Source organism: Sciurus carolinensis, chromosome 15 (assembly GCF_902686445.1).
Source record: "Sciurus carolinensis chromosome 15, mSciCar1.2, whole genome shotgun sequence".
Taxonomy (NCBI): domain Eukaryota; kingdom Metazoa; phylum Chordata; class Mammalia; order Rodentia; family Sciuridae; genus Sciurus; species Sciurus carolinensis.
In genome coordinates this window covers 28,050,832-28,074,162 of record NC_062227.1, presented here as the reverse complement: position 1 = coordinate 28,074,162, position 23,331 = coordinate 28,050,832, and the positions used below count along the sequence as shown (strand labels likewise).

The 23,331-nt window shown below is 39.8% G+C and overlaps 1 protein-coding gene across 2 annotated transcripts; it reads left to right on the top strand.

Annotated features, from left to right (window-relative positions):
* Positions 1–3,360: 3,360 nt before the first annotated feature.
* On the top strand, positions 3,361–20,665 carry LOC124965803 (myosin regulatory light chain 12B). Of its 2 annotated transcripts, XM_047526950.1 has the most exons (5): positions 3,361–3,671; positions 14,626–14,768; positions 15,685–15,883; positions 18,953–19,114; positions 20,230–20,665. In XM_047526950.1, exons 3-5 carry the CDS (start codon positions 15,700–15,702, stop codon positions 20,400–20,402), a joined length of 519 nt encoding a protein of 172 aa, XP_047382906.1. In that variant the 5' UTR covers positions 3,361–3,671; positions 14,626–14,768; positions 15,685–15,699; the 3' UTR covers positions 20,403–20,665. The 2 variants fall into 2 exon arrangements, with proteins under 2 accessions (XP_047382906.1, XP_047382905.1); XM_047526949.1 differs by lacking the exon at positions 14,626–14,768 and having other exon boundaries at positions 3,364–3,671.
* The last annotated feature ends 2,666 nt before the right edge of the window (positions 20,666–23,331 follow it).

Sequence of the window (23,331 nt, the reverse complement as noted above, 5' to 3'; positions counted from 1 at the left end):
CTTACTTGTTTTAATGTATTATTTACCAAAATTGCCTTTTGTTAGTTTTAGTTTCATGTTTCAAAGAAAGGTAGAAGAGGTAAATCCCCCAAAACGATAGGCTTATTAGACTTCAGTTTTCCTACCAGTCCTATCTCTACATTCATTTTCTCCTCCCAAGGAAATATAATTTTAACTGCCCTAATCAGGTTTCCTGCACTTTGTTTTCCAATTAAAAAAAATTTCCTGTAGAATTTGTACATATGTGACACTGCAGTAGCTTTAAGTTCTTAAGTTTGATATACCTGCTTTATCTGTTCCCACTTTATCTTTTAAGCTTTTGTACATTATTTTATGTCATTTAAAATTAGACTAGGTCACTGAGTATAACTTTAATTTGTCCTATTTTTAAAAAACATTTTAGCTCAAAAGATTCTATGGAATGCTTTTATCAAAAGGACAGATTTCTGTGTTATATTTCAAGCTGCGGAAAATACAATATAGTATTTTTTATTGTATATAGTTTTTCTTTACTATAGCAACCCCAGTTGAAAGACCATGTTTGTTTATGCAGAGATTCATCATGAGTCCATTTATGAATTTTAGGCATTCCTGACCTGCCCACAATCAAAACAGCTGAAGCTACATGCCTGGGAAAGTGAGGTCATTGTTTCAATCCTAAAAATAACTTCTGCTATTTGCAGAAAAACAGAACTGTTTCAGAGTTAATCAGAGAGTGGAAGACAGTTTCATTCTCTTTAAATGTTAAAAATATGATTCTGAAATTTGAGTTTAAAATGGTTTGAAAGAGGAGGAGAATTGAGTGAAAACAGTGATAATTAGCCTACCAAGAAAATAATTGGAATTAGTCTAATAACTTTAAATTTTGTGCTACTATTAACAAACCATTCTTGGATACAACCATTACCTCATTGCATAAACAGTAAATGCCTTTGGGCAACAGACTCAATAATACTCAATAGGATAGAAGAGGAGATCCTTTAATCTGGTAAGGGCAGCTATATATTATACTAGTAGAAGACTAGTATAAACTAGTCTTTTTCCCCCTTCAAGATTAGAATTATAGAACCTTCCTTAATTCTCTACATGAATTTCATTCAGTGGTTTAAACAAAATATTTCTGCCAGGCTATTGCCATTTGCTAAAATCTTGAAAAGTTTTTACCTCAGTTAACAAATCTCCAGTGAAGAATAGATAACATTATTTCCTCTACAGGGGAAAAAAAAAAAAACTACTAAAATTATCTCTTGCAGTATCTCCATTTCCATTTTGGATAACTGCTAAGACCCACCCTTTGTTAGAAATAGTGGATGATCTGCCTTGCATGAAATGTCTCTCAGTTTAGTAATGGCATTCCCTGTTTAGTAGCTGGGCCTTGCTTAAATCAGGGTGATTACCAATAAAAAGCTGAAAGTATCTTTGCCAAAGTGGGTTCGACTGCAAAACCAGCTCCTAAAATGTTTCTGTGATGAGTGAAACAAACTGTTTCAAGAGTTCTCATGATCCGGGCATGCCTGTAATCCCAGCGGCTCAGGAGACTGAGGCAGGAAGATTGCAGGTTGAGGCCAGACTCAGCAACTTAGCAAGGCTGTCTCAAAATAAAACACACACACAAAAGGGCTAGGGATGTAGCTCAGTGGTAAAGTGCCCCTGGATTCCATCCCTTGTTAAAAAAAAAAAAAAAAAGAGTTCTGATGAAACCAAACCAGAGGGTGCAGCATCACTATTCACCTGCTTACGACTGTGTTGCCATTTGGACTTACATGGCTCTTTACACTTAAAATGTATATAATACAACTGAGGAACTGAATTTTAAGTTTAAATAACGACATGTGATGATTGTATTAGGACAGTCCTAGAAACTTAAATAGACCAAAGTTAATATTCAGGGCAAGAAGTGTACCTCAGTGGTAGAGAGCCTGCCTAGGCCTGATCCCCAGCACACAAAGTACAGTCAGGATGACTTGAGCTATGAATTGACTTACCTTAACCAGGGTAAGGGCTTATGGAGTAGTAATAGACCATACTTGGCTAAGAGCCCTTTTTTTGTTTTTGTTTTTTGATCGTGCTGGGGACCCAACCTAGAGCCTTGTGCATGCTGGGTAAGCACTTTGCCTTTAAGTAATAGAATAACTTTGTGACAAAAATCCAAGAAGTCAAAGTCTGATTGAGTGTAAAGACAATTACTTAACAAACAAAGGGCAGTCTTTAGTTAAGGAGGAGTATATATTTAGAGCCAGGTGTGGGCTGGGGATATAGCTCAGTTGGTAGAGTGCTTGCCTCCAAAGCACAAGACCCTGGGTTCAATCCCAGCACTGCAAAAAAAATACAACGGGTGGGACATCAGATGAGGGACCACAGCATCAGCACCACCTGGGTGATGTAAAGTGCAAATTATTCTAAACTCCTGACATTGAAACATAATACTGAATTTTAAGGATCAAACTTTTAGCAGCCTTTCCAGGTTATTTTTCATGCTACTATTTTAAGAACTACTTGTGTAGAGTGCTGAACACATGGTTCCTACCTTCTAGGAATTTAAGATCAAAGATTTCTAGAATATACGCTCCTTGAAGGGAAATAATGCGAATTATTATTCATTGCCCCAGCATCTGGCACATGTTTAGGCGATAAGAGTTCAGTAAAAATTGGTTATTAGGCTGACCATCCTCCATTGTTTTGAAATAGTGCTATTTCGAAGTGAGGGTAACTATCTTGATTTAACGATTATAGCCACAAAGAATATCTAGACAAAACCTGAATTATGTAGCTTCCTCTTTTCCATTTGTTGACCAAAAGCATTGTATATGTGTGCAAGTGTATGTGTGTAATAATTTAAACAAAACTTTGTTATGTTTAAAAGTGGGAATGAAACAGTTATAAGTGTGGCCTGATAAGGTAGTACACCTCATAATTTGAAGGTAGGTCTTAGCGTGCGCGATCCCCATCACTGCAAAAATTAATAGGATTAAACTAAGAATAATATCTTGAAGGTAGGAAAGAGTTAAACGACTTTACTTGGACTGGAATGCAGTTTAAAAAGAAGAGTAAGGGATTGTGGAGCTGGCAGGGGCGTGCCCTCTTGAACCTTCCCTTATTGCATACCCTACAAATTACTTGTTTATAAGAAATCCAAACTTAATTAGGGTAACTACTTCAATTTGCTAAATCTGGCAACCCTGGGTGGGCCGCTTCCTGCGTCAGGGACCCCTAAACCAAGGCGGATCGACGCCCGGCCGGGTCAAATTCCACGCGGTGCCCCGGACCCTGCCCTCGCCCCCGCCTCGCGGCCAGGAATGCGGAAGGGCGGTGGGGACCGGCCGCGGGCAGGCGGGGGAGGCGGGCCGCGGGGTGGCCGTCCGGTCGCAGGGGGGCACGCTGCGACAGACCTGGACAAGGAAGAAAGAGACCACAAGACCCGGGCTGTGTGCGCTCAGCCCCGGCAGCCCCGCACCGGGACGGACCCTCGGCGACCCCGGCGGCTCAGTCTGCGCGGAACGCTGACCGCACCCCTCTCTCCCTGTTGGAGCCGCGCGCCTTCCGGTGCGCCTTCCGCCCCGCCTCCCCGGGCAGGAAGTGCCGGCGCCGCCACGGTCCGACCACAGCCCCGCGCTCGTTGCTGTCGCTCGTCGCCTCGCGTAGGGCATCCGGGATCTGGTACCTAGTGCTGGGTGAGTGGCGCTCCGCCTCGCGCGTGACAACCCCTGGGCCGCATCTGTCCCCTCCGGCTGCGCCCCTGCTGCCTGACAGGGTCTCTGCGCCGCCGGGCGGCGGCTGGACCTGTCAGATTGCGGGGGAAGTGGCTCAGGGCTGGAGGTGAAGGGAGGAGGGTCAGCAGTGAGGCCCTGGTAGGGGCCCGGGCCTGGAAGTCGAGGGCCCGGGAAACTCCGAGGCGGATGAAGCTGGGCTGGGGAGACAGCCTGCAGGAAGAGGTGGCCGGGTCCCTGGCACTGAGTGGGCCGGCCCTGCGTCACCTGGATGACTTTACACACCTGGTGCCTGCACCTGCCCTCCCGGCCCTGCTGCGGGCCCAAGCAGTCAATTAGGTCCAACAGCGCGTGGGTCCCCTGCTCTGTGCCCCACACGGCCCTAGATGCTTTGGGGAATACAGGAGTCCATTAGTGTCAGGCTCTTGCCTAAGAGTGTTCAGGGAAAGTGTTAGAGCACCGCACTGGTGCCAGACGATGATCAGAGTAGGCTTATGTGGAATAATTTCTAAGGGAGTTTTAACTCGCTGTTTTCGCTTCTTGCAAAGATTTAGTTTAACCGTATTTAACTTGCAAAGATTTCTATAACCGTGTTGGTTATAGAAAAGGACAATTAAAAGAAATCTGGGAAAGCTTCCTTGGAAAGAGTCGTGACCTCAGTGAAGTCCTTGGATTCAGCTCTAGGAGGTGAAACTTAGTATTTCTGGCAGGATCTGTGGCAGGAGATAACAAGAGCAAAAGCTCAACGGGTGGGAGTTCTGTCATGTGAAAAGGAAACAGTAGGGACAGCAGCCCTAGTGGAGCACCACTCTAATGAATAACAGTTGGAAATAAGAATAGGCAGTTGAGGCTGGGTGTGTAGCTCAGTGGTAGAGCATTGTGTTTGAGGGGCTGTGGGTTTAGATCCCCAATACCACAATAAAATAAAATGAGGGTAGTTAGGTAAGTGAGGCCCTTTTATGGATGTCTTGAAAAGTTGACAAGAAGTAAAAGCTTATGTAAGATGCCTTAGGGAATCATTTGAATTCTTCAGTAAGGGAGCAACATGAAGAAAGGAGCATTTAGGGGCTTGGTTTGGCACCCTTTTGTTGAAGATAGATTTGGAATAGTCCTTTGGTAAGAGAAGAACCACACAGCATTTTAGAATTTAATAGAAACCTTTATAGATTATGTCAGTGAAACCCCTTCATTTTATAATTGAGGGAATTGACACCAGAGAGAAGTAGTTTGTCTAAGGTCACTTGAGGAATTCATATGGTGCCACCCCTCATTTCTCTGTAAACCTCAGGCTAACCCTCCTAGACTTCATAACTAAGTGTACAGCTTTTTGGTTGTTCGGACTCTGTTAAACGAAACAACTTATATGATGGCTGATTCATTGTTCATTTATGCTTTAATGAAACTGAGTTTGGACAAGATGAACTGCTACTTCTGAAGGACATTCCCAGGTGAGGGTGACCAAGGTTAGGAAAGATTCTAAAGAGGATTTAGAGTCCCTAAATGAGACTAGTTTTCCCATTCTCCCAAAAATGAAAGACACCAGATATCTAGGGATATCATTATACTCTATTTGCACATGGGTGGTTCAGTGATAGAATTCTCACCTCCCATGCTTGTTATACCCTATTTGACAACATCATTGATTAGGATCTTCATAAATTCACTTGTTGGGGCAAAGGGAACTTCCCTTCCACTCTCTGAAGCTTTGGTTGAGAACTGCTGAGACAAACAGGTAAACAGGAGAAAAGGCATACAAAATTTATTTTGTGGGGGAGAATAGGAAAGTGAGTATTCAATAACTTCATGAGGTTTAGAAGCTTAAGAGAAGGGAGGGGGGATGTAGGCAATTTTAGAGGAAAAGGAAATGATTTTTAGAGAAAATGAATTATCCTGAAGAACAGAGAATATCCCAGGACAAATTTCTTCTGATCTCTGGGTGTGGTGTCAACTCTAGTCTTCTTGCCTGAGAATTTTCTTTGTATAATGACATTATAGGGAGGGTGCCCAAGGCAACTGCATTCCTTATGGAAGAACTTTCCATAGTGAGATGAAGGAACTTAAGAGACAGCCACTCCCTTTGCTTCCGGAAGAAATTGAATCAACATGGAGAAGGGAGGTCACAGATACTTCGAAGCTGCTTTTTTAGTTCAAAGTGCTTTGTGTGTCAAAAATGGGGTATCATTTTCTGAGCCCCAACACACATATTAGCTATGTGGTGGCATTGCCTCTTACCCTTGACTAACATTTCAGTTGCCTATATGCAGGATATTAGGGGCTAGTGGTACAAGCTTGAAGCTACATGTCCTGAATGTAGATCGTGATTTTTAAGTGCTACCTTTTCTGGCTCTGTGGCAAGTTGTTTATTCCTTTTTTACCCCAATTTTCTCATGTGAGAAATGGAGATAATATCTATATCGTAAGTTGTTGTGAGGACTAAATGTATTGGTACATGAGAAATGCTTACACCAGTGCCTGGCACATCTTTAATATTTAATTATTATCCTGTTATTAATGTTCCTTTTAGGTATGGAGCAAGGGGTTGCTGTTAAGTTTTGTTAACTTGTTACCTTCTTCAAGAAGACCAGTAGAGTTTCTGCTGACCATAGGAAAAAGCCTTACTTTGGAATTACGATCTAGGACCTACCTTATGATAAACATATGTAGAGTTGTGATAGGAAGAAAACATGTATGCATTTGCTTGGCTAGTATTTATTGAGTACCTACCATGTGCAAGGCACTCTGCCAAATCTTGCAATACAAAACGGAAAGGCAAAAATCCGTAGAAATGTATCTGAATTGCAGGTAATGTAACATACTGAGCAATAATAATAATGTCCCAGATTTGATCCCCAGCATGGAAAGGAAGGGGAAAAAAAAGAAAAGAACCATTGATAAACTTGTTGATAAACTCACTTGTTGATAATAAAATAAATCAATCTCAAAAAATATACTGAGTGAAAGAAAGTCAGGCATATAAGAATGTACACTGTAATTCCATTATGAGAAGTTCAAAGACAGACCAAAACTCATCTGTGGAGATACAAATCTGAACAAGGGATGCCTAGGGGAGAATGATGTTAACATTTGTAACTCAATTTGGTTATATGGGTGTACACATTTACAAAAATATATTAAAAATGTATTAAGATTTGTACGTTTCACTTTATATAAATATCACTACAATAAAACAAATGATTTGGAAATTGAGAGGATAGAAAGTTTACTACCAAGTAGGACAATCATAAAACTTACAATAAAAGAATGACACTGCTATAATACATGTAGTAAATATTTGAATATACTAGGGGGAAAGTTGACCTGGTATTAAGAACAGAAAAGTTGTGAAAATTGAGTTTGGCTCTCTAAAAGAATTATAATTTATGGAACTGACTTCCTCCTCCCTAAATATGCAGCATAAAAGCAATGATATGTTATTAAGTATATGAGGTTCATTTTGTGAAATATTTAAACTTGATTATATACTAAATACTCTTTATGATAGCTGTTTTCAGACTGTTGCTCACAGATCTAGTCATTTTATCCCCTAATTAGAACAAACATTAATTAGTCTGACTACAGTAATGACCATGGGAATCCAGGAGAAATTCCTAAAGATTCTGATAGACCTTGGTGAGACTGAATTAAAAATGACCTTAGGTTTTAGTTCAAGTCCTGCTCTGTGCTTTTCTGTGAGTTCCTCCACTCAGGGCCTCACCTCAAGTCTCAGCTTACAAATCAGCCTTGCTAAACAAGATCTGCTGAGCATCCTGACTTCTGGGCATCTCAACTACTGTAGCTTGGCTGGCACTTGAATTCTTCATCACCCCTTTGCTCTCAAAACCAGTTCCTCTCCTCTCCCTAATTACCTCATTTTTTGAGTGGTGCCTGTACACCACCAGTTTTTCAACCAGTACTTAACAAAAAACACGTTTCCAGAACAGCTTTGAAGGAAATTCCAATTAGGAAGCAAGAAGAACTAGCAAATCAGCAGGATAGCTGAAGAGGATGATGGTGATGGAAATACTGAGGAAGAGATGACTTGAGATTAAAAGGGGAATCTAAAGACTGGGAATATAGATCTAGTCATAGATCACCAACCTGGTGTGCGTGAGACCCTGGGTTCCATCACCAGTACTGCAAAAAAATTAAAAGAATAAAAGAGAAATTAAAAGAAATTGAATAGTAGGTAAAGTTTTCTAACCAGAAATAGAAATGTTTCCATCCAATGCAAACTTGACTGTGGTCCCTTTGAGCTTTCTAAAATTCTGTGACTCCAATTCCGAAATAAAGGCACTGCCCTATTTTAACATAAAAGAGGTCAAGGAAACAGTAGCTTTGTTAGCTTTCTTTTGGTATATGAAAGATTACTCCCAAATGTAGCACCTTAAAAAGCAATATGGAATTTTTGAATTCCAGAGCAGCTTAGCTGGGTGGTTTTGGCTCAGGGTCTGTCACAAGGTTACAGTCAGGATATGAAGGATTAGCCTCCAAAATGACTGACTAGCAAGTTAGTGCTGGCTATTGTCAGGAGCCTTGAGTTCCCTGCCACATGGGTCTTTCGACAGGGCTATGTGAGTGCCCTCATGATCTAGTGCTAGCTCCTGCAGATTGAGTGATTGAAGAAAGAGCAGGGCAGAAGCTGCAATGTCTATTATGACAAAGTTACACCAGGTCAACCTTTTTCACTGTTGGAGGGAACTGCACAAGGGCATGAGAATTGCTGAGTACCATGTTGAAGCCTGACCAGGTTCCTTGGCCAAAGGAGTGGGATCAGATGCTCTCGTGGGCCAGGGAGGTAAGGACAACTAATACCAGCTGGGACAAGAAATTGGAGGAAATAATGGGGATCATTCATGGAACACTATCAACAGGAATTTGGGCATGCTGGGCAAAATGATTCCTTATCATGCAGATATTCCAGATGTCAGAAATTGAGGTTTCTATGTAAAATGTTCCATTAAAAAAAAAACAAAAACAAAAACAAAAAAACTGGCAAACTAATTCTGTTTTCTAAAGAAGCATGTTAAAGGCTGTCCCTGGAGGTGCTAAACAAACCTTCCTGCAGAGTGCATGTAGTTTGGTGGCAGCCAGTTTATGGTTTATGATCTACCTTTTATTATATAGATGAGTAAGGAAAGTGAGACCTGGTATAGCTAAAAGTTTATTCATAACAACTACAGATGAAAGCACTAGAATTAAGAATCCAGGTCTCCAGAATCTCCATTAACATTAAAAGTACAAGGGATCAGGGCATGTTGGCATATACTTGTACTTGTAATCCCAACTACTTTGGAGACTAAGACAGGAGGATCACAAGTTTGAGGCCAGCCTGGACACTTAGTGAGACTCTGTCTCAGAATAAAAAGGGCTCAATGGAAAAGCACTTGCTTAGCATATATAAGCCTGTGGGTTATTGAACTATACTACACACACACACACACACACACACACACACACAAACAAGCACGCACAGCCAAACAAAAGGGAACTAGAAGCATAAAGAGCCAATTTAAGTTTAAGTGGTTCTCAGCCTTCACTGTGCATTGGAATCATCTGGTGCATTTTAAAACTAGATTTCTGGGCCCCACTCCTGACATTCAGTTTCAGTTAGACTAGACTAAGCCCCAGGTTTGTTGTTGTTGTTGTTTTCCCAAGGTTCTAATGTGCAGCCAAGTGCTGGGAGAGCTGTATTCATTTGCTGTATGGTGACACTTGCTGACTTCCGATACTTGAAGAAGCTCCAAAGGAATGTTGAGGAAGTCATCAGTAGTTGATAGAATTTGCTCTTTGAGCATCTTTCCCAGGGAAGAAGGCTGTATAGGGTGGATGAAGTTTGCAGACTGCTTATTAATTATTATGGTATTATGTTTTTGATTTGCATATCAGTTCTGCAGGTGACTTTGCAGACATTTAGATTACCAACCACATATATTGACACCACAGCCACCTCTAATACCATATTTCTACTTACCTGCCCTTGATGTAAACTCTGTGAGCATTGTATGTATCCTTTCATTCACTTTGTTAGAAATTATAGAAATAAAATTAAAAATTTGAAGAGGAAGCAAGAAGTGTTTTTACTGCTATCAAAAGTAATTCTTTATATTATGTGCTGTAATCTATATGTATATTTTCCTTTATAGCTGTGGTTTAGGGTAGGGTTGAACTTTTTTAAACACAGGGTAAACATTAATAGTTTGGCAATCCTAGGTAAAGGTTTCAAAGTCAAATTATGACTGATAGAAAATGCTGCTACTTGATTAAACCCAACCATGGCCTCTGTGTTGTGTATTTCCAGGGAATGCCATTCACGTTTTAGTCACCCATGGTGCAATCCTGCACAGTATTCTCCAGTAAAGTTTCAATTAATTTGAAAACTCCGTTTGTCTAGGATTTGAATTTAGAGGAGAGTAACTGCTCAGAAATCACTGTTGGATTATATTGGTAGTGGTGAAGTTGTTTAAATTTTTTGTTAAAATAACTAGAACAGTTAGTATGAAGTAAAAAATAGATAGGTAGAAATAACCTGTAACAATGGGGTTTGAATCTTAGCTTTACCACTAGATGATCTTGGGAAAGATAGTATCTTTGATTTTCAGTTTCTTCATTTGTAAGGCAGACATCTTTCATTTAATACAAGTAAGGTGTGCCTTGCACATGAATCCCTCAAAACATGGTAGAGCTAAGAGTTAAGTAGATCTTTAATTTCTACTTTGTTCCTAAAGCAGAGAAGTGGGCCAGGGAATCTTGACATGGAAAAATAGCAAGAACAAAGGTACTCAAGGTCAGACACTGCATGGTGCCTTGGAGACATGCTAACAGTTTGATGTTGCTAAAGGAAAAGTACAAAGTTAAGAATGAATAGAGATGAAGGTGGAAAGAGTGCTAGATAGAGCAGGTAAAGAAAGACCCATATGTGGCCAGGGGTGGTGGCGGGCACCTGTGATCCCAACAACTTCTGGCTGAGGCAGGCAGATTACAAGTTCAAACCCAGCTTCAGCAATTTAGTGAGGCCCTAAGCAACTTAGGGAGACCCTTTCTCAAAAAGGGCTGGGGAGGTAATTCAGTGGTTAGAGCACCCCTAGGTTCAGTCCCCACTACTGGTGGGGTATTGGGGACCCATGTGCCATGCTTTAGAACTTATTCTTTGTCTTTTATGAGGTGGAGAGGCAAAAAAGATTTTAAAAAGTGGAATGATGAGGCCATATTCATATGTAGACACCTCTGGCAAATGAAGGGGAATTTGAGGGAAACAGGAGGTAAGGTTTGGAGACCATAGAAATAGTCTACACAAAAGATGGTGAGGACCAGGTTTAGGGTGATGACAGAGAAATAAGGAAGATGAGCAAATCTGAGAAATATTTAAGAGGCAGGTCTTGATTTATCAGGGAGAGGATCTGTGGAGGATGACTCCTGGGTTTCTGGCTTGGTGAGTAGGTGGACGAAGGTGAGTGGGTAGACTGAGAAAACAAAGCTGGAAAAGTTTAGGAGGGGGAAGGTAATGAATTCAGTCTTCAGCATGTTGATTATGAGGTGTCTGTGGGATATCCAGATGGGTGCCTTTCATAGACTGTTGCGTGTTTGAGTCTGAAGCTGAAGGTTAAGGTCAGGCCTGGAGGTACAGACTTGGGAGTCATAGGTGTTGTCAGAACAATGAGTGTTCATGAGATCATCCAAGGAAAGCAGAATGAAAACAACTTTAAGCCATGTACTGCCAGAGTGCTGAGCAACATGGATATTTAAGTGAGTGGAGATAAAAGTTTAAGAAGAAAATAGAAATAGGAGAACTGAGGAAGTAGAGTACAGCATTTATGTAAACCAGTTTCCCCAGTATATTGTTTATCTGCCTCCCACATTGGAGTGGAAGGTCTTCGAGGTTGGGCCTCTTGTGCGCGCTTTCCTTCTGGGACTTTCTATTTTAGTATTACTGAGCACCAGGCCAAAAGCTTCTGAGTCTCAAAGAAAAGAGGGATAAAATAGTGTCAAACACAGTAGAGTGGTCCAAGAAGATTTGGATTAGATTTGGCAATTTGAAAGCAGTTGCAGGGGAGAAAAGAAAGCCAGATTGTGATGGATTGGAAAGTGAGTGGGAAGTGAGAAAGTGGTGAAAGCCAAGATACTTATCTCAGAAAGCAAGGAGGAAAGAAGAGATGCCAGTTTCTTCTGGGTGAGAGTTCCCTTCAATTTGATGGATTTGATGCAATTTGCCTCACTTTTCAACTGATACTTTATTGTGTGTGTGTGTGTGTGAGAGAGAGAGAGAGAGAGAGAGAGAGAGTGTGTGTGTGTGTGTGGTTTTTGTGGATACCATGTATATATACAATTGAATGAGAGAAAATTTGTTTTGATGCGATGGTGGGTATTGAACTCAGGGCCTTGCACCGGGTAGGCAACTGCTGTACCACTGAGCTACATCCCAGCCCTAAAAACTCTTTTAAAAAGAAATTATACATGCCTATAATCCCAGCAGCCTGAGAGACTGAGGCAGGAGACTCCTAAGTTCAAAGCCAACCTCAGCAACTTAGTGAAACCCTGTCTATTAATGTAACATAAAAAGTGCTAGGAATGTGGCTCAGTGATTAAGCACCACTGGATTCAATCCCCAGTACTAAGAATCAAAAGAAATTATACTACTATGATATTGAGCTCTGTTTATTCTGTAATACATTTTGATTAGGGCCAGTTCGCAAATTGTTCTTACTCTTCTATCAGCTTTCCTTCCGTTCTCCTTCACTTGGGGATCAGACTTACCTCACCATCTGAGTGCCTTTCTGGTTGTGGAGCTGCTTCCCCATTCTTTCTCATAGACATGTCCCCTAATAAAATCCTTATGTGTTTAATCCCATCTTGGCATTGGCTTCTTGGAAAACTCAAACAAGTATATTTTCAGCTAACCATTGAGTTGCATGATACAGTTGGCAGATCATTTTTTAAAAAAATAATTTACTCTTTGGGAAGTTTTTTAAAATGACTGTTATGAAAATGATTTGCTGATAGAACTACTTGCCTATAGACTTACTGACAATATATTTTGAAGAAATAAAAGCATAGATTTTTAGCATGAAAAAAACCTTAATCTAACAGTTTTGCAATGTGAAAAAGAATTAAAATGTGATCAAGCGAGGGTGTGGGTGTAACTCAGTGGTGGAGCACATGATTAGCCTCTGTGAGGTCCTGATTCAAACCCCAGCACTCCCCCCCGACCCAGATAACAAGAACAGTCCATAGTCAAGTGTCTTACTATTGGACCACATTCTATCTCTGATTTAACCTTTACTATAACTAAGGTTAAATAGCAAGCTGTTATAGGAAGGAGAAGAAAATTACCATTTATTCAGGACAATTACGTAGGGAGGCAAGTAGTTGCAAAGTTGAGAGTAAGAACTCTAAGGCTGGTATACTTCAAAACATACCACCAAGCCAAGTTTCAAAGCACCCTGTATTCATATCTGTTACACTGGAGAAAGAAAAGTAGATAATATAGGTAATAGAAAGTCTAAAACCAGGAGTCCTAAAGACTCAGGTCCTAATTTCCCTTGCTCAGCTGCTGACCTGGCTAGTTATCTGCTTTCTTATTATGGGGTTACAGAAATAGGGAATGGTCCCCAAGACTGCCCGCACATCTGACACCAATTGCAAGTTTCCATATCCCCAAAACTTCCCTTAGTTTTAATAATGTGCTAGAACTGATAGGACTTCCTGAAAGGTGTTATACTCACAAGTATGGTTTACTAAGTGAAAGGGATAGGTTAGAATCAGTCAAGGGAAGAGTTGTGTGGGGCAGATTCTGGAAGGTTTCGAATGCAGAACTTCCAGTGTCTCCCAGCCAGTAAAGTCATGGAGAATGCTAATTATGCCCTAGCAACGATGCATGACAATATTGACAACCAGGGAAACTCGCCTGATCCTCAGTATCCAGTGTTTTATTTGTGTTCCATCACGGACACAGTAAATACCTACCTGGCTGACCTCAGTATCCAGCTTCTCTATAGAGGTCAGCCTGATACCATGTGATCTAAATTGCCCATCAAAACCCACATTGTTAGACTGTCTGGTGTGACCTCAGACTGCAGATACCAGGCAGGATATTCTAGGAACCTAGATAGAGATCATTTCCCAGGCACCAAGGGCACAGATCATACCTCTCTTTGGACAACCTTAAATTAATAACGGGGGCTTTTTTTTTTTTTTTTTTTTTTTTTTTTTTTGGTACTGGGGATTTAACTACCGAGCTACATCCTCAGCCCTTTTTTTGTATTTTATTTAGAGGTAGTCTGGCTAAATTGCTTAGGGCCTCCCTGTTACTGAGGCTGACTTTGAACTCATGATCCTCCTGCCTCAACCTCCGGAGCTGCTCACTGGGATTACAGGTGTATACCACCATGCCCTACTGACTTTTTTTTTTTTTTTTTTTTTTTTTTTAATTTACCAGTACCCAACTCCTAGGGTAGTTTTGAATATTGGATAAGACATTGAACCAAAAGATATTTGTGGATTTTTAGAAGTTAATGTCACTAGTAAGGGTGGAGCTGATACTTGAATTCAGATTTCCTACTTCAAAACTGAAAATATTTTTGTTTGGTTTGATTTATTTTATACTCACCTTACATTGTAAGTCACTTTACATTGGTGATATGTTCTGAGAGATGTGTTGGTAGGCAGTTTCATCACTGAAACACTGTAGAATGTGCAAAAGTAGATGGTGTGGCCTGTGCACTGAGGCTGTGTGGTGTGTAACATGTACACAGTCATCATTGACTGGAAGGTTGTCATGTGGTGTGTGACTTCATTTGTTTACAATATTGTAAACTATAAATAAAAATGTCATCTCTTTGACAGTTAAATTAATGATGGCTTTCACATCTCTCTCTCTTTTTTTTTTTTTTTTTTTTTTTGTGGTGCTGGGGATTGAACCCAGGGCCTTGTGCATACAAGGCAAGCACTCTACCAACTGAGCTATATCCCCACCCCAACGATGGCTTTCAGTAGTGTTGGAAGCTAAGCACCAAAGCCATTTACAGAGGATCCAGGAGTGATCAGGAAGATGAGGAAATGGAGACAGTTGAGTATTAAATTGCTGTTCTGATAGTTTTGTCAAGGGACAGGCATAGGTAGAAGGGGTGGGGTGCAAGATAGAGTAGGGGTTTTTTAATAATTGTTTTAAAGATGAGAACTTTTGAACATGTACTACATGCTAACTATGTAAGTCTCTTTACATACATTATCTCATCTAGTTCTCACCTTGCATTACAGTAGATTATCTTGTTTTACTGATGCAAAACTGAAGCTCAGTTAGACTTAGTGGTACATGCCTGTAATCTCAGCAGTTTGGGAGACTAAGGCAGGAAAATCACAAGTTTGAGGCCAGTCTCAACAATTTGGCAAGACCCTATCTCAAAATGAAAATTAAAAGGGCTGGGAGTGTAGCTTAGTGATAAAACATACCTGTGTTCAATCTGTAGTACCAGAGGAAAAACAACAACTAAAAAAACTGAACCTCAAAGAAGTTATGTTATCTTGGTAGTAAAATGGAAATAATAATACTGCATTCCATTGTTGTGAGGATTAAATGGGACAATCTTGTGAGAGTAGGAGGTCAACTGTAGAGCCTTTCTCTGTGGGGCAGCCCCAGGCCTTCAAAACAGTGCTTGGTATATAGTAAGTACTCGGTACATGCTAGCTATTATTATATATAGCTAAATTAAATTTTAAATTAATTCCTACTTAATCAAAATTGGTTCCTTGAAATTTGGGGGAAAGTACATCAATCATTTCTGTTCTGTTTCTTAATTTTTTCAGAATTCTCTTTTTTCCCAGAACCTTATTTATCACATTGAAAATAATATTTAAATGTTACTTAATTCCTACCTGGTTGAAGTAAAAATTCTATATTAGGGTGTTTTTACTCACTAACTTTAGGTGTTATATGTTTTCTTTTGGCCATACATTTTATACATTTTTTTGTTTTTAACACTAGACCTAAACAGCCACCATGTCAAGCAAAAAGGCAAAGACCAAGACCACCAAGAAGCGCCCTCAGCGCGCAACATCCAATGTGTTTGCCATGTTTGACCAATCGCAGATTCAGGAGTTCAAAGAGGCCTTCAACATGATTGACCAGAACAGAGACGGTTTCATTGACAAGGAAGATCTGCATGATATGCTTGCCTCATTGGGTATTTTATATTCTTTATATGCTGTTTCTTAAAAATAATTCAATTCTTTATGAATCTTTTCTTTTTATGTGATATACAAATATTCTTCTGTCTCTAAAGGCCTCTGGAGAGGTTTCTGGGTGTGGGAGGTGCCATATTGGGGGTAGGTCAGGCATGAGGGGATAGCAAACAGGAGACCTGGCAGGTACATACTTTATGTCTGTTAGGCTGTAATCCAGAATTTCAAATAATGAGTGTGACTAATCCTAGAGTATAATTAGGTTAATTAAGGTTAAGGACAGGTAAAAAAGGGTTTATGTTCATGAGTGATAATGGTTGTCTTGGGGAAGAAGGGCAGTATAACTGGAAAAGGAAAGACAGGGAAGGGGACTTCCTCAACATATATACTATTTTTTCTTTTTCCCTTTTTTTTTTTTTTTTTTTTTTTTTTTTTTTTTGGTACCAGGTATTGAACCCAGGAGTACTGAAGCCATATGCCCAGCCCTTTTTACTTTGTATTTTGAGACAGGGTTTCACTAAGTTGCTTAGGGCCACACTAAATTGCTGATACTGGCCTCGAACTTGTGGTCCTCTTGCTTCGGCCTCCTGAGTTGCTGGGATGACGGGTGTGAGCTACCATGCCCAGCTTATGTGTGCTTTTTTATAATTAAAGAAAATATAAAGATAGAAGATTTACTATGTACATAAACTGCCATTTGTTATTTTGAATTTGTAGGTATTTATTATTTTTGTATGGTTTTTTGCTGTTTGGTATGATCTTTAGTAGATGGAAGCAAGTAGGAGTCTGATGTGTTGTGCCCAGAGTCAGCAGTGGTTTTACAGTTGGAAGTAAAGCAGCAAGCAGATAAGTTCTTGATAGGCCGAAGCATGGGGCCAGGGCATGGCTTGAAGAGTAGGTTCAGGGGTCCTGAGTAAAGCTCTGCACTCAGGGTTGTTCTCCTGCTTGCCTGGCAACCAGAAAGGGCACCTGAAGGGCCAGAGGGCAAAGAAAAAGGTTGGTTTTTTTTTTTTCTTTTAGTGTCCACAAAGATACTTGGCTAGTGTTTGCTCCTCTACCTTTTTGTTTTGATTTTTTTCTCCTAACACACTATTTTGAAAAATTTCAAGCATACAAGGAGTTAACAGCATAGTGAACACCCACCCATACATGCTTTTGCTATGTTCACCAATTTTGAACATTTTTCAACATTTTCCTTTATCTTAACTGTGAGTAGAATCAAGATGTTGATCTAATTTGTTGACTTACTGGGTCGCTTATATCCCAGGTTCTTTCACATCCCGAATAGCTAAGTGAGTTTACTTTTTTGGCAAGTCATTACTGAAGAAGGCCACTGAGGAAAATTGAAGGACTTAGCTTTATTCCAAGGATTGAATACTCACGTCCATTCCTTGCTCACAGTAAATACTCCATAAATGTTAGTTGAAAGGACAGATGGTAGTAAGTAGATAGGGTAAGAGGCAAGTTTTCATCCTTCTAACGGGAAAACCCCTAAATATATGTATTTGCTTTTCAGATCAACAAAGTAAATTGGATGCCTTGAACAAGTTCATAGGTGCTTAGCCTAAACAATCCATTTTAAATTCTTTTGTCTTTTTTACCCTAGAGTTCACTTGACACCTATGTGTTGTCTTCCCCACCCAACACACACACACTGGTTATTGAGAGATAGAGTTTAATCTGCAAATGGAAAAGTAGATGTTTTCAACTACTTTAACTTATTCAGTGAATCTTTTTGCATAGGTATGCTGAGTAGGTGTAATGAGATAAGATTGTAGTACAGTGAAATGGATGTCATCATGGTATTTAAATGTCACCCAAATTCCCAGGATTTGAAATATACATGTGGACTGCAATTCTAGATTGGGTATCATTAGTATTTAGTTTGTTTAATTTTGAGGTGCTTCCTTAGATATGAGTCTCTTAACAGATGTTCCTTTTATGTAGAATCCTACATACTTAAAGTTGAAAGGGACCTTTGAGATACCAACTTCAACAAGTTCTTTATTATGGATGGGGGGTGGGACAAGGATGCCGATGGCACTGAATACAGGATCTGGAATACTGGATTTGAATCCCAGTTCTACCATCTCCCCCCAGGCCTCCATGTCAGTAGATCTGGGATTCAAACCTAGCATTGTAGATCCTTCGTTCAGAGCTGCTTTCCCCACACCATAGGGCCTGAAAGATATTCTCATCTTGAGCGCACATTCCAGGGACTTTCCCCCAACTCCTAGGGGAGGATCCAGAGATCTCTCACCACTATGCTAAAAGAAGTGTTCTCAGCTGGAACTGAGATGAAGATTTATAAACAACACTTACAAGGCTGCAGTTCAGCAACATGTATAAAGAACACTCAAGGATATCTGTTTATTGAACATTGTTCAAAATAAGCTCCCAGTTCCAAGCCAACCCAATAGTTTTAACTTAAATGGCCAACTTATAACTAAACTTTTGAAGCATACCAATTCATGGGCAACTGCGTCACAACTGAAAACATTAATATTTAGATTTTTTGAATAACTAGTATTGAAATGATTCCCTTGATGGACCTTTAATATTATCAACATTTAAGATGGAATAGTTGGCATTTCCTGGTTTTTTGTTTCAGGTTTTTGTTTTGTTCAGCCTTTAATTAAAAGTAGTGAAGAGAGTTGGCATAAAGTATCAATGAATGAACAACTTTCAATCCAAGTCCAGAATGGGATTTTTTGGTGGTGGTTTTTGTTTTTGCATTGCTGGAGATTAAACCCAGTGCTTACTAGGCAAGCACTCTTATACCCTGGGCTCCAGAATGCATTTTCATAAGATTTTTTAAGTTGTCAAAAATTGTCTTTTTAAAATGTTTGTTTCCATTTTTGGCTCTTTTCTGTGGAGACTGAACCCAGGGCCTTCTGCATGCTAATAAGCAGGCCACTCTTTCACTTAGCTATATACTCAGCACCTGAACATTAATTGAAAAATTCCTTTCAAGTAATGATGATGTAATAATGTTGGGAAGCATAACAATAGCAAAATATTTATTGAAATTAGTCCATTGTCCTTATGTGTTAAACTGTGAATTCTTGCAGGGAAAAATCCCACTGATGCTTACCTCGATGCCATGATGAATGAGGCTCCAGGACCCATCAATTTCACCATGTTCCTCACCATGTTTGGTGAGAAGTTAAATGGCACAGATCCCGAAGATGTCATCAGAAATGCTTTTGCTTGCTTTGATGAAGAAGCCACAGGTGAGTGTTGTTTGTTTCTTTACACCTAGTCTCATTTATGGTACATGAAGCACTATTTAGAAAATGAAAAAAAAAAAATTAGTAAGATAACATTTTTTTAAAAAATGAATGAACAGAAACTATTGTTTACAATAGGACAAAACATTAGAATTGGCTAGGAAAAAAGATATGTATCCCTAATCTTTGAATTTGACTCTGAGCTTCCTCAAAACCAAAGGGAGAATTAACTAGTATTTTTTAGACAATGATGTTATTCTCCAGGATGTATTCAGTCTCACTAAAAAGCAGAGTTAACTTACAAGAACGATTGAAGTGTTAGCTTTGTTTTTCTGGCTTTTTCTTGGGATCTTGCTTTGTTTTGTCTGTGTCTTCATTGTAATGCACCTGTGGAGAAGAGTATTTTTAACATATAAAACCTAACTGTTGGCTTTTCTTCCTTGGTTAACCATCACTGCTCCTTCTTGCCTTCCTACCTCCACATGTCAACACGGCCGTACTTCCTGCACATTTGCTCTTAGCAGCACTGCCTTCTGTTCTGGGCAGCCAGCTTTTGTTGTTGTTTTGTTTTGTTTTTTACTTTATATCTCTAAAATATAGGAGGTTGGTTTTTTTTTTTTAGCCTCCAGAAAATACTTGCTTAACATTAACTTTATAAGCACGTGATCAGTCTATTTCTAAGATTTTTTAATGAGTTAATCTAATGTTAATAAAGAACTCCAAAAATAATTGGAAAGCAGTGACTTGGCTAGCTTTAGTTAGCTAATTTATTTTGTTCATGTAGATGATGGATATTCTGAAATATTTTATAAGATTGACTTGATTTAGAAATAAACCATTTAAGCTAGGCAGGGTAGTGCACACCTGTAATTCCAGCACTTCATGAGGCTCAGGCAGGAGGATTGCGAGTTCAAAACCAGCCTCAGCAACTTGGTGAAGCGCTAAAGCAACTTAGCGAGACCCTGTTCTGTCTCAAAATAAAAAGGGCTAAGCATGTGGCTCAGTGATTAAGTGTCCCTGGGTTCAATCCCTGGTACCAAAAACAAAACAAAAAGAAATGAACCATTCATCTTGTGTGGTGAAGTGTTTGTGACTCCCTTTTTTCTGTTGCCTTCCAGGTACCATTCAGGAGGATTACCTGAGAGAGCTGCTGACCACCATGGGCGATCGATTTACAGATGAGGAAGTGGATGAGCTGTACAGAGAAGCCCCTATTGACAAAAAGGGGAATTTCAATTACATCGAGTTCACGCGCATCCTTAAACATGGAGCAAAAGACAAGGATGATTGAAAGAACTATAGCTAAAATCTTCCAATTACGTTATCTTTCTCTATTTTATTTCTCAGACACTGTCCCCACCCTCATACAACCTGTTGCATGCAACTTAGTTTCACAGCTTCGCTTTTTTTTTTTTTTTTTAATGTATTTATTCCAGACCTTTCTGCCACTTAGCACTTGTATAATCAGACTGGAAATGGGGATGAGGTTGTAAATTGTATTGAAAAAGAAATTGCGAATAAAAATCAACAAATGTGAAAGCCCAGGAAAATATATCCGTATTTCTGGTTTTGCTGGATTTTTACATTTTTATATAATAAAAATGCTATTTTGAAATAAAGATTATGCTGACTCAAATGGAATATAATGGCAAGTTAAACAAATGAGTGGTAGTTGGGGGGTAGTCCTTTTCTCAGGTTTCCAATGTCATGTAATATAAAATTCATGATAAAATTGACTTTTCATTTATATGGGACATTGTTCTTCAGAACTTTTAACTATTTACCATTATATTATACAGTAAAGACCAATTAAACCTTTGTTTTTCATGGTTTTAGTAAATCATGTTTAAGCTATTAAATGATAAATATAGGATGTCTCTGGAACAGCATTAAATATTGAGATGGTAAGATGAGGCACAATTCTGAAGAAGTGAGTAGTTGTTATTGAACATCTATTCTGTGTGAGCATTGCATATACATGATTTTTACCTAATCCTCCCAATAACTTTATGAGATAGATTATCATTAGCCCTGTATTTGGGATGGGAGGGTGCTGGGAATTGAAGCAGGACCTTATGCATGCTACCACTGAGGTCCACCCCCAGCCTCTATTCCTGTTTTAAGTGGGGAGACTAAGCTCAAAGAAACTGGGTGATTGATCTGAATCACTACTTGTGGGAATCGCAGTTCCTTCCTAGGGCGCCTAATCCCAGAACTCATAACCAGGATGCTTTCTGTATGAAAAGCCCCAAATGCCATTACATTATGATTGTTGAAGACATTGTTGAAACTTAAAAAATAATTTTGTACCAGGCATGTTGGTGCATGCTGGTAATCCCAGCTACTGGGAAGGCTAAGGCAGGAGGATCACAAGTTCAAGGCTACTCTGGGTAACTTAGTGAGACCCTGTCTTTTAAAAAAGAGACTGGAGATGTAGCTCATTGGTTAGTGCTCTTATGTCTAATCCCCAGTACCACAAATAAATAATAATAATCTTGGAATAATTGATTTAAGAAAATTCTATCTCAGATAAAAAAAATAGATAAGATTATAAGGGGGCTGAGTATAGTTTAGAGTAGAGCCCATGCTTGGAATGTGTAAGACTCTGGGTTCGATCCCCAGTTTAAAAAAAATTTTTTTTGAAAAAAAAAAATATAAGCAATGCTATTATATGTTTGGTTCGAATACAATTCATGATGTGTAATCTTAGGGAAGGATACAAAAAACACACTATTAGTGCATTTAAAATCCTCAAGGTCAAAGAATGTGAGAAAAGTTTAAAAAGGAAAAATCCATAAAAATAAAAACTTGGTAACATTGTTCAACATGTGTACCTATAAAAGTGGATTGGGATTTCCCCTGCTTAAAATCAATACATTTACTTTTTTTTTGTACTGAAGATTAAACCCAGCGACATTCTACCCCTGAGCTATATTTCCAGTCCTTTTTATTTTTTGAGACAGGGTCTTATCGCGTCCCCTGCCCGCAGAGAAACACGAAACCGGATCAGGGCAAGTTCTTTATTTTCTGCAGTCTGCTTCTTCTGGCTGGCCAGCAGCGGCGGGCCGCTCTTGCAAGCGCCTTACATTACATACAACAACCAATCAGCTTATAGATCACGAGGGGAAAGCATGGACAGTAATGGAGCACAATAGTGTGGATATAGCAATCATGCAGTGTCCACGAGGACCCATGGCCAATCACATTAACTTCCTCAAAATACGCCACTTGTTGGCAGAGAGTATTAGTCTGCTGGAGGTACCTGGTTTTGTTCTCAGCACTTCCTTGGCACCTTGCCAGGCGCCATCTTGGCCACGCCGAAGGGCTGGGGGCCTGCAGTACCCCGACAGCTCCCCCTTTTTTATTTATTAAAAGAATGCTGGCTTGGGATCGTGCCTGTCTTAGGCGGAGTGGTCAACCATCGTCCTTACCCGTCATCGGATAACTGTAGAGCATGCTACAGCTCCTGTCTTAGGTCGGTACGCGGTTACCTCCTTCCTTACCCGTCGTTGACTACCGATCCAGCATGCTCAGCCAGACTTGAGGAGAGCTGCCAGCCTCTAAGGCCATCATGGCTTGATGGAAAATGATGCGATCTCTGGCATGAACTTGGTGTATACGCATGATAAAGCGTGTGAGGAAGATAATTGTAATAATCATTAGCACACACAATGCTCCCATTCCTGCCCATTGCTTTACAAAACTGAAGGAAGAAGATAACCAATTTTGCATTTCAGATATAGGGGCTACATTAACTCTAGTAGAATTAAGGCTAACAATTTGTGATCTAAGAATGGCAGTAAGATTATCAAATTTATAAGACCAATTGGCACGTAGCTGAGTAGATATGATTTTAGACAAATTTGCTGCATAACTAAGATTATGATAAGCTACAGGTGTAACGCACAGTCCCGGCAGATGATAAATACACCCCACGCTTAACAGTTCTTGTATAAGGTCCATTTGTTCTTGAAGTAAGTCCACACGCTGGTTCACCAAAAGTAGTCCTGCTTTTAGGTGTTGATCCACTGTTTGTTGAGTAGACAGAGCAGTAGCTGTCTGCTGGACCACTTCATTAAGCTTAGTTGCTGACTGTACTGATGTTGTCAAGGCTACAGCTGCTGCGGCGGCTGCTGCTGCTGATGTAACTATGATGGTAATGACTGCTACGGTGATTCCAAAATCCCTCTTACTTCTGGAAAGCAATACTGGCAATTCAT

Excerpts from the sequence above, each read along its gene's own strand:
- LOC124965803 (XM_047526950.1), top strand. The coding sequence starts at position 15,700 with ATGTCAAGCAAAAAGGCAAAGACCAAGACCACCAAGAAGCGCCCTCAG. Across the intron at positions 15,884-18,952 it reads TGATATGCTTGCCTCATTGG|GGAAAAATCCCACTGATGCT; the intron begins GTATTTTATATT and ends GAATTCTTGCAG. Across the intron at positions 19,115-20,229 it reads CTTTGATGAAGAAGCCACAG|GTACCATTCAGGAGGATTAC; the intron begins GTGAGTGTTGTT and ends GTTGCCTTCCAG.